The 14,844-nt window shown below is 41.0% G+C and overlaps 1 protein-coding gene across 16 annotated transcripts in view; it reads right to left on the minus strand.

Annotated features, from left to right (window-relative positions):
* Window positions 1-14,844, minus strand: part of CFAP57 (cilia and flagella associated protein 57) — an 83,371-nt gene that overhangs the window by 45,713 nt on the left and 22,814 nt on the right. For all 16 annotated transcript variants that reach the window (XM_070260146.1, XM_070260151.1, XM_070260154.1 and 13 more), the window contains 4 exons: window positions 8,349-8,488; window positions 7,430-7,595; window positions 6,630-6,743; window positions 551-763 (listed from right to left, as the gene is read on the minus strand). In XM_070260146.1, coding sequence (XP_070116247.1) covers window positions 551-763; window positions 6,630-6,743; window positions 7,430-7,595; window positions 8,349-8,488 — 633 coding nt within the window. The remainder of the gene's footprint in view (window positions 1-550; window positions 764-6,629; window positions 6,744-7,429; window positions 7,596-8,348; window positions 8,489-14,844) is intronic.

Below are 14,844 nucleotides of genomic sequence, written 5' to 3' on the forward strand. Positions count from 1 at the left end.
GACAAGCTAGAGAAGCCACTGAAGGTCAGCCATTGCTGGGCTCCCGGAGGAAGACACAGACACATTTGTATGAAATGTCCTTGCTGAGCTCTTCTCTCCTCCCTCAACTATTTGGAACCAAATGGGGTAATCCTAAAATTTCACAGTTTGGGGATTTCAAAAGAATACAGTGGCAGACCTAAGTGACAGCAATAACTATAGTTCCGTTTTTACCCGCTGGAAAGCAAGTGCAGATTGAGGATAAGAATGAAGTTTAGAGAGGCTGCTGACCTCCATGCCTGGAGGGTGGAAGAGAAGTTACACACACCAAGCAAAACAGAAATGGAAATGGACCCCACAATTGAACCCCTTTGGGTAGGGCATAGGGCAGGGAATTCTGAAAGTAATAGTATCTGAGCTGACCCAAAAGGAATGAGGAGCCAGGTGTCAAGCCATGAAGAAAGGACCCCGTCTCACAGGCCCTCTTTCATCATACTGTCTGCTGTATGCATGAGGGGCTGTCTTCTGCAGATGTGTACAGCAGCCCAGAGGCAGGACGGGACAGACTCACCGAAGAATCTGCAATCTCCTTGAGAGTCTGGTCCGATCCAACAGCAAAGATAATTTTGGCATCAGGGGAGATGGTAACAGAGTTGTAGCTGCAGGACTTCAGCACACATTCTGTCTCTCTCTTTCCTGTGGACAAGTTCCATTCATACACAGCACCGTCTGTGCCACAGGAAATCAGCTTGCTGTCATCTGCATTCCACACAATGGAACGAATCTACAGGGGACGAAGACACAGCCAGTTAGGAATACACACTCAGCCACACTCTCTCACACGCAGACACCCCACCATGGAAAAGGAGGATGAACTTCTCACGTGTCCCACTAGACTGAGGCAGAATGTCCTTTCCTGGTACACGCCCTTCAGTAAGCACAAAACACAGCTTCCTGGGAATTTTAACATTCTGTTTTCCAAGATCCTTGCAAAATATCGACGATGACACTCCTATTTCCTTTCCACTTTATGAATGTAGAGAATGAATCACAGTAGTTCCTATAATGCTACAACGAATCAATTATTGCCATGTTTTTAAAAAAGGTTTTATTGTGAAAGAACTATACATTCACAGGAAATTGCAAAATTAGCACAGAGAGAGGGGACTCCCAGAATGGCAGAGTAAGGACCTCAGCTGACCTTCCCCCCAACAAAACAAGTTAACTGTTAAAAATCATAAAAACAATTATTTAAAATCCCTGGAAATTGTCTTAAGGGCATACAGCAAATGTAGAAACACTCATTCAAGAAAATCTACTCAATCTCAGTAAGAGACTGTGGCATTTGAGCCATGAATTGCTCTTTACCCTCCTCAGCTACAGAAACGTTGTTCCTGTGCACTCTGGGCAGGTGTGGCCAAGAGATGGGGCTCCCTCTCTCCCCTCGCTCTCAGTCTTTGGCTACGGTTTCACCCTGGGAAGGGCAGACAGCCGGTGTTTCTTATCTCCACCCAGAATCTCTATTCCAGGCAGGCATGGCCAAGAGGACCTGGTCTCCCTTCCCCCAGCCAGTCCCCACTCGTTGGCGGAAGCTCTACTCCAAGCACAGAAGGCTGAGAATACTGGTGGCCCAATTGTCCCTGCCCCAGCTTGCTCTAGGGTGGAGGTCCCACAGCATGAGGGGAGAGCTGAAGAGACCAGGGGCTTCCACCCCGCTTTCTCCTGCAAGTGCCACTCACAGAGTAGTGATGTCACTCCTGGAAAAGAAGGTCCCTACCCCCAGCTCTGGTGAAGTAGAGCAGGGGTTCTTTCCAGGAGAAAGTGAGGCCATAGGACAAAGAGCTCTACAGCTCTGCTTGAGGTGCCTGACTTTATTTGGAACAGAGCATGGAGAAGTCCATCCTATAGGCATTGTCTACAACAATGGAGATCTTGGTGGAGAGCAATTAAGAGAAGGCTGGACTCCAAGATATAAGCAAAACAGCAGAGCAGAATTTTAATAGAGAGAACAAGCGAAAGAGACAGTCAAGAAGAACGCTTCTGGGATCATGGACAACTCTGGGGGTTGGGAAGGCTGTGTGCACGTGCTAGGCTGCATCCACACAGAAAGAGTCAGAGCAGGATACAGGGAAAACTTGAAAGTGTCTCCTAAGCTGCACAAGAGCCCATTAACACAGGGCAGACGTGTCACTGGCCCTGGGGGTTTCAACACAACGTCTCACCAAACGCTAACTTAATAAGCTCCTCTGACCCAGGGGCATCTCCCAGGAAGTCAGGCTTAGAAATAAAACCACACTTACTCTGGGCAGCCTCGGAGGCTGTGTGCATGCCTAAGGCTGCCCCCTCTCAGGTACAATCAGAGAGGGAACCTCTAAAGTACTAGTCTCTAGCCGAACATGGGGAAAAAAACAAACTCCATGAACTGTGATCGCAGCCTCCAAGCCATACACAAATGTAACAGTAAAGGGTAAAAATCCAACTGGCTAAGAGGGCTTAAGCACAATCTATGACTAACAAGTGGCTTGGATCAACCCAGGGGCAACCATTAGGTAGCCAGGCTACAACATCAAAAAAGGAAAAAATCTGAGCACAGACATCAGAGGCTGTACACTGCAGGGGAAGAAAGACTTCTTGGAATAGCTCAGCCAAGTCACTAAACAGAAGAACAATCAAACAGCAACATTCTAGCCTTTCCCCCTTTCCACATTTACAACTCCCTTCTCCATCAGTGAGAGACTTGGCTCCCTTTATCATCAATATACTTGCTTATTTTCTCAGTCTCCTTATAAGCAACCAACCTCCTGTCCCACTGGCCACATCTTTGGGCATTTCCATGACTCCAAGGTCAGGCACATTCTTACCTACCTCCTCAGCCCCATCTCCACCCCTTAAATTGCATTTCCTAATTGTTTGTTACTATTATGTAAAAATACACTTGAAAAAATACAGTGACCTTATTTCCAACAATATTCCTAGATTCACTAATTTTTTTTTTTAAAGATTTTATTTTTTCCTTTTTCTCCCCAAAGTCCCCCAGTACATAGTTGTATATTCTTGGTTGTGGGTCCTTCTAGTTGTAGCATGTGGGACGCTGCCTCAGCGTGGTTTGATGAGCAGTGCCATGTCTGCACCCAGGATTTGAACCAACGAAACACTGGGCCACCTGAAGCGAGCGCACAGACTTAACCACTCGGCCACGGGGCCAGCCCCTAGATTTACTAATTTTTATAGTTTATCTGAAAATTCTTGGAATTTTCTACATACCCAGTCAAGTAGTCTGTGATGATAGTTTTATTGATTACTTTCCAATCTTCATGCCTTTTATTCTGCTGTGGTCTGAATGTGTATGTCCCCCCCAAATTTATATGTTGAAATCCTAACCCTCAAAGATGATGGTATAGGGAGTGGGGCCTTTGGGAGGTGATGAGGCCATGAGGGCTCTGCCCTCAGGAATGGGATCAGCGTCCTTATAAAAGAGACCCCACAGGCCAGCTCCCCCCTTCCACCATGTGGATATGAAAAATCTGCAGCCAGAAAGAGGGCCCTCACCTAACCATGCTGGTACCTTGATCTTGGACTTCCCACTCTCCAAACTGTGAAGAAAAATTTCTGTTACTTATAAGCTACTCAGTCTGTGCCATTTTGTTACAGCTGCCCATCGGACTAAGACATATTTCCTTTTTTTGCCTTATTGCACTGGTTTCAGCACAAGGCTAACAGAAGGCATCTGGTTTTGGTCTCTAGCTGAGGGAATGCTTTCATAATTTCAGATTAACTGTCCTGTTTGTTGTAGGTTTTCTATAAATATCTTATATATGACTTTTATTATAAAATAAGAAGTTCTCCATTATTTTTAGTTTGTGTGTTTTTAAAATCATAAATGGATGTTAAATGTTATCAATTTTTATTACACCTGCATTTATAGAGATAAGTATATGATTTTTCTTATTATGTTAATGTGGCATAGTACATTAATCGATTTCAAAATCTAAAACAACCTCGTATTCCTGGAATAAACCCAACTTGGTCACGCGATATTATCCTTTTTATATATTGCTGGATTGAGGTTGATAATATTTTGTTTACAACTTTTTGTCTATATTCATGAAATAAACTGGCTTATCATTTTCTTTTCTTGGGATGTCTTTGAGAGGTTTTAGTATTACAGTTATGCTGGCCTCATAGAATGTTGGGAAGCATTTACTCTTCTTTCAATTCTCTAGAATTTTTTCAAGATATATCATTTTTTCCTTAAAAGTTGATATAATTCTCCAGTGTCGTGATCTGGGTCTAGAGTTTTCTTTGTTGGAAGGTTTTAAATTAAAAATTCAGTTTTTCTACGAATTTGTCAGTTTCATTTATATATTCAAATTTACTTGCAGAAAGTTGCTCATAATATCCTCTTATGATCTTTTTTAATGTCCATAGGACTTGTAGTGATAGCCCCTTCTCATTCCTCATATTGGTTATTTATATCTTCCCTCTCTTTTTTTTCTTGATCAGCCAGGCCAAGGGCTTGTCCATTTTGTGTTTTCAAAAAACCAGTTTGGCTTGGATGATCTTTTTCTACTATATGTTTGTTTTCTACTCATTAACTTTTGCTCTTATCCTTATTTCCTTCCTTTTATTTTCTTTGAATTTGCTGTTCTTTTTCTAATTTCTTGAGATGAATGGTTATATCACTTATTTTCTTTTTAATTTTTCTCGTATATGTATTTAAGGTTATAAATTTCCCTGTATGCATGGCTTTAGCTGCATGCTCCATCTGTATTTTTTTTTTTTAATATTACGCAGGTAAGTCTAACATATATCCCTGATTAGAGATCAGTATTATAACTACGTGTAAAGTGATGAAACAAAAGGCTCTTTTCCTGAATTGGTGAGGTGGGGCCTCCCATGGGAGCATGCATGGTCCTAGAAGAGCACCAGAATCACCTGGTGGGCTTTCATCTGACCCCCATAGTCACTTGGAGATCGATCACACTGCTGAAGCTAAGGAAGCCCAGCAGCTCTCAACAATGCTTGTGTTTACACAGCACCTTCACTTATGACCTGTTAATTGCTAAAGTCAACGGTCAGTTTTTAGTCTTTACAGGACCTCTCTCTGACATTTAATACTACTGACTACTTTATCCTTTCGGAAACTCGTTTCCTGGCTTCTCTGATACAATTCCCTGATTCCAGGTGCTCCTTGTACCTTCTTTTTCAGTTTTTCTCTTCTTTTACCAATCTGGTAAGTGTTGGTCACCACTCTCCTGCCCAAGATTCTTCTCAGATTCCACACTGGTCCTTGGTGATCTAATTTATGCCTCTGGCCTCCACTACACGTAATCCACTGAATCATTTTCATCCTTGACGTCTTACCTGACCTACACACTCATATATCACACTGCCTGAACACATCAAACATAACATGTCCAAAATGGAACTTAATATCGTTCTTCTCTCCATTGTTACTACTGAAGCTGTGGTTTAGTTCCTAACTCATCTTTCAGCCTCACTTCCTAGCTGGTCTTCATCACTCCCACTTCCCTCTCCTCTAATTTATTCTCAATACTGTTTGGAAAACTACCTTTCTGATCCCATTATTTCCTTTCCTAAATCCATTCAATTATTTCTCATCATGTACAGACTAAAGTCCAGTTCCTTGGCATGGCATACACACTCTATGATGCAGCCAACTTCTCCAGCTCCTTGTTCTATCACTCTTCAAATGTGCCCAGTGCTCCAGCCACATAAACCACAAACCACCATCCTATTTCATGCTCCCATTCCTCATCTCTAACATGTCCTTCTGCCTAGAACACCTTTCTTTTTCAATGGCTTTTTCCCTTCAAATTATTTTGCTGACTTTTCTTACCCTCTCCATGTTTGGCCCCTCTTGTTTCTTCATGCCCCATATCCACTCTATCTTCAGGAACTATTGGTTTTACTTCCTAAATCTCTTCTGAATCCATCCACTTCTGCCTATCTGTACCACCTTCATCCTGGTCCAAAATACTATCATCGATTGTGTGACATCCACAATAGTCTCCTTACCATTTCCACCCTTGTCCCTTTCAATATATTCTTCACTCTGCAGCCAAAGTATTCTTTCAAAACGCAAATCTGGTCCTATTATTCCTGGCCCTGAAAGTCGTCAATGACTTCAAGGAACAAGGAGGATAAAGAACAAAGTCCTGCAAGGTTCCATGTACCTGGGCCCCAGCTGACCTCTCCAATCTCAGCTCACCTCATGCTTCATCCTGATACTGATGTTCCAGCCCCACAGACTTTTCAGTTCCTCTGACACCCCATGCAATCTCCCATCTCAGGGTCTTTGGATCCCTATCTGCCATGATGATCCCCAGCACCTCTGTCTAGTTAATTCCTACCCACTCTTTCAGGACTGAGCCTTTGTGAACACCTTGATCTAAATTATGCCAACTCCTACATTATTTCCTCTCATCATGACCTATGTTTTTCTTCCATTGAATTTATTGCAATTAATAAATAAATTTGTGCATTTGTTTTATTGTGTCCTTCCCCAAGTAGCCAGTGAACTCTAAGAGGGACAGAATCATTCCTCTCTTATTCACTTGTATGCCATTGGCTAGCAGAATTCTTGGCTTTGTGCCCCCTGTTTCCATGGATACTGTTCACTCACTTACCTTCCCTGTGTGTCCCTTCAGGTTTGAGATGTTCTCCAGGCTTGTGGTGGTAAAAATGTGAATCACATTTCCATTGACTGCAGCAAACAGGTGACCTCCGTTGCTAAAGGAACACTGCCAGGAAATACAGCAGAAGAGCAAGAGTGAAAGAAAGCAATGAGCAGTCCAACTGGTAGTTACAGTCAAGATCTCCTTTTCCCAAAGAGTTCAGGCTGAAACTTTGTGTGGAAGTGGAATCAAGAGAGTGCGATTAGGACCGAGAATTGGCTGACAGTTCAGATACTTTCACTATTCCTGTAGCTCATACTGGCCAAGATGCTGACACTGCCATGCGCACTCATCATGAAACTGCTTGGATCAGAGTAGAGCACTCACATTGTCTAAAGAAGAAGGTTCAGAGTGGGGAAGCAATTCCTGAAATGACTGTCTTGTTCCCGCAAGTCATCTCAGGAAATCTGATGGGCTGCCTATTGACTCTCACTGTTGAAGCTCATATTCCCTGGCTCCTCCCAGTCTCCAACCTTGCCTTCCCAGCTGTCACGCTGAATCTGAGATAACTTCTCTTTTTCAATGCTTCTTTTGATTCCACGATCACAGAGAGGACTAATCACTGGTGGGATCTCACAAGCTTTTGGGTTCAATGAAATATTTTGGCGGGAGAAGAATTGGAGTTTTTTCCCCTTAAACCACTAAAGTTCTCTAAGACGAACTTTGGTCCCACCTCCCCAGGGCATGTTAGTTCTTGATATTTCAACCCTGGCTTTCCAAGAAACTGGACCTTTATTGCCAGCAGTTCTTACCTCTCTACATCCTCTGACAGAGTATTCTTTGAAAGAACGTATATCATCAATGAGTAGATTCATAAGGCGTAGTTTGTCGGCAAACCCTACTACAACGAAGTGACCAGATGGGTGAAGGCTGATTGTATATGCCTCTTCTTGGTACTCCTTAAATAGTTCCAGAGTGCTGTGAAAAAGAGCAATTATTGAATTCTGGGTCTATCCCACCAAATTCCTTGAGTCCTCCATTGCATCTGGTATGTATTTTTATCATAGCATTTGAGATACTTTATGGCTTGCCTCTCTTTTCTAGATTTTGGTTATTTGAGGATAGCATCCAGCAATGAGTATGGCAACTAGGGACACTGATTAAGGGGTTGTCTAGTGATGTTGCAGGCACAGCTCCATTTAGATTCCCCAAATCAGAAGGACTGCACAATTCTTTTCAGCAGCTATACACAAAAACAAAGAAATTGCAGTGTGGGGCCAATCTAGCTTGGAGATTCTCAGGGAAGCTATGCCAGGGGAATGAGTCTCTAGGGAGCTGAGGGTGGCTATGGGCAGTGAGGAGGAGAAAGAGGAGGAATAAATGGTCTGGAGAGCTCCATTAGGCAGAAAGCAGATCTAGTGGGAGTGCGGGGATAGAAAAGCTGGAAGAACATAGGAGGTTATGTAAGAAGGTGAGATATTGGAATATTATCTTTATGTCCCTAGTGTCTGGTATCTAGTAAGCATTTAATAAAGCACAAAGTAATTTTCTAGCCCATGCAAGAGTGAAAGAGAAACAGGTAGGTTGACTGACTTGATAAAAACATTTTTTTTCCAACTGAAAGCTTTTAAGTAATTAAATTTTAAAACTCTCTAATTAAAATAACTCACATGAACAAATTTAACAACTGAAATCTTGCATACTGCAGTAGCAAAGCCTTTCTTTCCTTACTTGGATTCATAATTCCAGATGCGAACGGATCGATCCAGAGAACAGGTGGCAATGAGGGGTTTGCGGATGCAAGTAGCCAGACCGGTGATGGATGCTGAGTGTAATGGGTACAGCAGGTACTCAAAGTGAGCAGGCTCTCCCTGGAGAAATGTACAGAATGAGATCCGGCAGAGTAAGCAAAAGGCTGGCTATGCACTTCAGCGCTCATTACTACCCAGAAACATTAATTAGGCAGGGTGCACAGAAATCAGGCCGTGGGCAAATGGTTTTAATACTATGCATAATTTCCAATGCCACTATTATTTTAAAACATGATTTTAATGGCAATAAAATATTTTCTTCTACAAACATACCAGAATTTAATTTAGCCATTCCTCTACCATGGGAACATTTAAGTGGTCTCTGATTTTTGTTATTTAGGAATAACACTAGACTAAATATCCTTGCATGTAAGTCTGTGTACTTCTCTGATTACTTCCTTAGATATCGTAGTGTAAGTGCTCCACATTAAGCTTTTCGATTGTAGTGTAAGTGCCTGACATTAAGCTTTTTGATTGTAGTTTAAGTGCCTGCTATCAAGCTTTTGATTGCCGAGGCATCCATTTCAAAAGACATCTATCTTGAATAAACATAGTGCCAGCTGGATGACACAGCTACTAGCAAAACAACCACAGAAGGAACTAGGCTGCCCCCATCCACGAAGGTCCCTCTTTCAGAAAGCCCTGGGTAACCCAGATAACAAACTGCTTAAGCGACCCTGCTCCTCTCTCCCAACACCCTAATTTCCACTCTTATGCTTTAAATTAGCCAGTAAGGACTGAAGCTACGAAACCCTAGACACATACCCTCAGATGCTAATAAAATCAGAGCCCCAGGTCTGCACTGTCTCTCTACCTGTGTGTGGCCCCTGAGCATGCCATGTACCCTCCAGGACTTAGGAACAGTAAATCTTATTCTTTGAAATTCCCTGATGATTTTTGCCAAAGTGTATCCCGCAATCATAAGAATCACAAAGGCTAGTCTAGCTAGAACATTGGTCCCAGTGGGAAGTGTCTGTGGCGGCTCACTATGAGGAACATGGGACTGGGCAGGCGCCTCAGGCATTCCTAGCTGATTCCAAGCGTTATCGTCAATTGGCTGGGACCAACACAACACATACATTTCTAGAAGTGGAAGCTGGGAAAAAGGGTATGAATGATGTAAGGATCTGATAAGTAACCGATGTAAGGATCTTGATAAGTACTGCCAAACTTCTCTCCAGAGAGACTATGTTACTCTACCACCAGCAGCAATGAGAGTTGGGTGAATGATTTTAAATTAAAATGTCTTCCATTACACTGGTTGTGTAGGGTTGACAAACAGAAATGGCAAGCAATAGGATATTTTGGAGTATATGAGGGAGCCATTTAGTGTAAACTTAATTCGGTCTGACTTTGTTTTTCCAAAAGGGCCTGACTGTGGCCATTGAGCAGGCATTGTGCATCTGCTTTAAACATTTACTATGGCAAGAACAAATGGCCTTAAGATAAAGGTACAACTTCCCCCCACACTGGCATTTCCTTAAGGATAAGCATCTTTCCTTAGGCTAGGAACTGATTGCTGTGCTCACCTGTGACCACCCAGCTCGAGACAAATGACCTGCTACCCTGCTGTGTCCACTGAGAGAGCAGACCTACCTGCTGTGTCCATCAATCCCTGTGCCGACAGAGCAGACTCGTGACATTGTAAAAAGGACATTTCTTTTTTTTTTTTTAATTTTTTATTGAGTTAATGATAGGTTACAATCCTGCGAAATTTCAGTTGTATATTATTGTCTGTCAGTCGTGTTGTAGGTGCACCCCTTCACCCTTTGTGCCCACCCCCCACCCCACCTTTCCGCTGGTAGCCACTAATCTGTTCTCTTTGTCCACAGGTTTAAATTCCTCATATGAGTGGAGTCATACACAGATTGTCCTTTTCTATCTGGCTTATTTCACTTAACATAATTCCCTCAAGGTCCATCCATGTTGTTGCAAATGGGACAATTTTGTTCTTTTTTACGGCTGAGTAGTATTCCATTGTATATACATACTACATCTTTATCCAATCATCTGTTGATGGACACTTAGGTTGCTTCCACACCTTGGCGATTGTAAATAATGCTGCAATAAACATTGGGGTGCATAGGACTTTTGGAATTGCTGACTTCAAGCTCTCTGGATAGATACCCAGTAGTGGAATAGCTGGATCATATGGTAGTTCTATTTTTAATTTTTTCAGGAATCTCCATACTGTTTTCCATAGTGGCTGCACCAGTTTGCATTCCCACCAGCAGTGTATGAGGGTTCCTTTTTCTCCACAACCTCTCCAACATTTGTCACTATTTGTTTTAGTTATTTTTGTCATTCTAATGGGTGTAAGGTGACATCTTAGTGTAGTTTTGATTTGCATTTCCCTGATGATCAGCAATGTTGAACATCTTTTCATGTGCCTATTGGCCACCTGTATATCTTCTTTGGAGAAATGTCTGTTCATGTCTCCTGCCCATTTTTTGATCGGGTTGTTTAAGTTTTTGTTGTTGAGTTGTGTGAGTTCTTTATATATTATGGATATTAAGCCTTTGTCAGATATATGACTTGCAAATATTTTTTCCCAGTTAGTGGGTTGTTTTTTGTTTCAATCCTGTTTTCCCTTGCCTTGAAGAAGCTCTTTAGTCTGACAAAGTCCCATTTGTTTATTCTTTCTATTGTTTCCCTCGTCTGAGAAGACATGGTGTCCGAAAAGATCCTTTTAATACTGACGTCAAAGAGTGTACTGCCTACATTTTCTTCTAGAAGGCTTATGGTTTCAGGTCTCAGCTTTAGGTCTTTGATCTGTTTTGAGTTTATTTTGGTGAATGGTGAAAAAGAATGGTCAATTTTCATTCTTTTACATGTGGCTTTCCAGTTTTCCCAGCACCATTTGTTGAAGAGACTTTGTTTTCTCCATTGTAGGCCCTCAGCTCCTTTGTTGAAGATTAGCTGTCCATAGATGTGTGGTTTTATTTCTGGGCTTTCAATTCTGTTCCATTGATCTGTGCACCTGTTTTTGTACCAGTACCATGCTGTTTTGATTACCGTAGCTTTGTAGTATGTTTTGAAGTCAGGGATTGTGATGCCTCCAGCTGTGTTCTTTTTTCTCAGGATTGCTTTAGAAATTTGGGGTCTTTTGTTGCCCCATATGAATTTCAGGATTCTTTGTTCTATTTCTGTAAAGAATGTCATTGGGTTTCTGATTGGGATGGCATTGAATCTGTAGATTGCTTTAGGTAGCATGGATATTTTAACTATGTTTATTCTTCCAATCCATGTGCATGGAATGTCTTTCCATCTCTTTATGTCATCATCCATTTCTTTCAGAAAAGCCTTGTAATTTTCATTGTATAGGTCTTTCACTTCCTTAGTTAAATTCACCCTGAGGTATTTTATTCTTTTTGTTGCGATTGTGAATGGTATGTGTTCTTGAGTTCTTTTTCTGTTAGTTTGTTATTAGAGTATAGAAATGCTACTGATTTATGTAAATTGATTTTATACCCTGCAACTTTGCTGTAGTTGTTGATTACTTCTAAGAGTTTTCTAATGGATTCTTTGGGGTTTTCTATATATAAGATCATGTCATCTTCAAACAGCGAGAGTTTCACTTCTTCCCTCCCATTTGGATTCCTTTTATTCCTTTTTCTTGCCTGATTGCTCTGGCCAGGACCTCCAGTACTATGTTAAATAAGAGTGGTGATAGAGGGCATCCTTGTCTCGTTCCTGTTCTCAGGGGGATGGCGCTCAGTTTTTGCCCATTGAGAATGATGTTGGCTGCGGGTTTGTCATATATGGCCTTTATTATGTTGAGGTAGTTCCCTTCTATGCCCATTTTGTTCAGAGTTTTTATCATAAATGGCTGTTGGATCTTGTCAAATGCCTTCTCTGCATCTATTGAGATGATCACGTGGTTTTTATTCCTCAGTTTGTTGATGTGGTGTATCATGTTGATTGATTTGTGGATGTTGAACCATCCCTGTGTCCCTGGTATGAATCCCACCTGATCATGATGTATGATCCTTTTGATGAATTGCTGTATTCGGGTTACCAAAATTTTGTTGAGAATTTTTGCATCTATCTCATCAGCGATATTGGCCTGTAGTTCTCCTTTTTTGTGCTGTCCTTGTCAGGTTTTGGTATCAGCGTTATGTTGGCCTCGTAGAATGTGTTAGAAGTGTTCCATCCTCCCTAATTTTTTGGAATAGGTTGAAAAGGATAGGTATTAAATCTTCTCTGAAAGTTTGGTAGAATTCCCCAGGAAAGCCATCTGGTCCTGGGGTTTTATTCTTTGGGATGTTTTTGATTGCTGTTTCAATCTCTTTCCTTGTGATTGGTCTGTTCAAATTGTCTGCCTCTTCTCGAGTGAGCTTTGGGAGATTGTAGAAGTCCAAGAATTTATCCATTTCCTCTAAGTTATCCATTTTGCTGCCATATAGTTTTTCATAGTATTCTCTTATAATCCGTTGTATTTCTGCAGAGTCTGTTGTTATTTTTCCTCTTTCATTTCTGATTTTGTTTATTTGAGCTTTCTCTCTTTTTTTCTTTGTAAGTCTGGCTAGGGGTTTGTCAATTTTATTTATCTTCTCAAAGAACCAGCTCTTTGTTTCATTGATCCTTTCTACTGCCTTTTTTGTTTCAATAGCATTTATTTCTGCTCTGATTTTTATTATTTCTCTCCTTCTGCTGATTTTGGGCTTTGTTTGTTCTTCTTTCTCTAATTCAGTTAGGTGTAGTTTAAGATTGCTGATTTGGGGTTTTTTGTGTTTGTTAAGATGTACCTGAATTGCGATGAATTTTCCTCTTAATACAGCTTTTGCTGCATCCCATATAAGTTGGTATGGCATGTTATCATTTTCACTTGCCTCCAGGTATTTTTTGATTTCTTCCTTAATTTCTTCAACGACCCATTGCTTGTTCAATAGCATATTGTTTAGTCTCCACATCCTTGTGCCTGTCTCAGCTTTTCTCTTGTAATTAATTTCTAGCTTTACAGCATTATGATCAGAGAAGATGCTTGTTATTATTTCAATTTTTTTAAATTTGTAGAGGCTTGCCTTGTTTCCCAACACATGGTCCATCCTTGAGAATGTTCCATGAGCGCTTGAGAAGAATGTGTATTCTGCTGTTTTTGGATGAAGTGTTCTATATATGTCTATTAAGTCCAACTGTTTTAGCTTTTCATTTAGCTCCATTGTTTCTTTGTTGATTTTCTGTCTGGATGATCTGTTCATTGATATGAGTGGGGTGTTGAGGTCCCCTACTATTATTGTGTTATTTTTTATATCTTCTTTTAGGTTTGTTAATAGTTGCTTTATGAAATTTGGTGCTCCTGTGTTGGCTGCATAGATATTTATAAGCGTTATTCTTCTTGATGAAGTGTCCCTTTGCTCATTATATATTGGCCCTCTGTGTCTCTCTTTACCTGCCTTATCTTGAAGTCTGTTTTGTCTGATATAAGTATTGTGACACCTGCTTTCTTTTGTTTGCTATTAGCTTGGAGTATTGCCTTCCACCCCTTCACTCTGAGCCTGTGTTTGTCCTTGGAGGTGAGGTGTGTTTCCTGGAGGCAACAAATTGTTGGATCTAGTTCTTTAATCCATTTTGCCACTCTGTGTCTTTTTATTGGAGAGTTCAATCCGTTTACATTGAGGGTGAGTATTGATGCATGAGGGCTTAATGCTGTCATTCTGTTGCTCATTTTCCGGTTTTCCTGCGTTTCCTTTGTTTCTCTTCCTGTGTGTTTTAGCCTACCCATTGACTTCTGCAATTCCTTATGCTGGGTTTCTTAGATTTTTCCTTATTTATGTTTTGTGTCTCTGTTCTGTTTTTTAGTTTAGTGGCTACCCTGAAGTTTGTATTCAGAATCTCATGTATAACATAGTCCATTTTATGGTGGTCTCTTACTTCCTTAGTCTAGACTGTTTCAGTCCCTTTCCTCCTCCCCTCCTAAATTATTATTTTCATCTCTTATTCCAACTTGTGTTGTGAGTTTGTGGTTAGAGTGATAAGATTGTCTTTGCTTTTGTGATTTCCTTCCCTTTATCCTAATGCTATAGTTGAATATTTGCTATCCTATTCAGATTCTATCTATTTGTCTCCCTACTCTGTGTTTTGTGACCGCTTACTCCCTTTTTTCTTTTTTCAGGTATGAGAGCCTTCTTGAGGATTTCTTGTAGTGGAGGTCGTGTGACTATGAAGTCCCTCAGCTTTTGTTTGTCTGGAAAAGATTTAATTTCTCCCTCATATCTGAAGGATATTTTTGCTGGATAGAGTATTCTTGGCTGAAGATTTTTATCCTTTAAAGTTTTGAATATGTCACTCCAATCTCTCCTAGCTTGTAAGGTTTCTGTAGAGAAATCCGCTGAAAGTCTGATGGGTTTCCTTTGTAAGTTATTTTCTTCTGCCTTGCTGCCCTGAGTATTCTTTCTTTGTCCTTCATTTTTGCC

The sequence above is a fragment of the Equus caballus genome, chromosome 2, assembly GCF_041296265.1.
Source record: "Equus caballus isolate H_3958 breed thoroughbred chromosome 2, TB-T2T, whole genome shotgun sequence".
Taxonomy (NCBI): domain Eukaryota; kingdom Metazoa; phylum Chordata; class Mammalia; order Perissodactyla; family Equidae; genus Equus; species Equus caballus.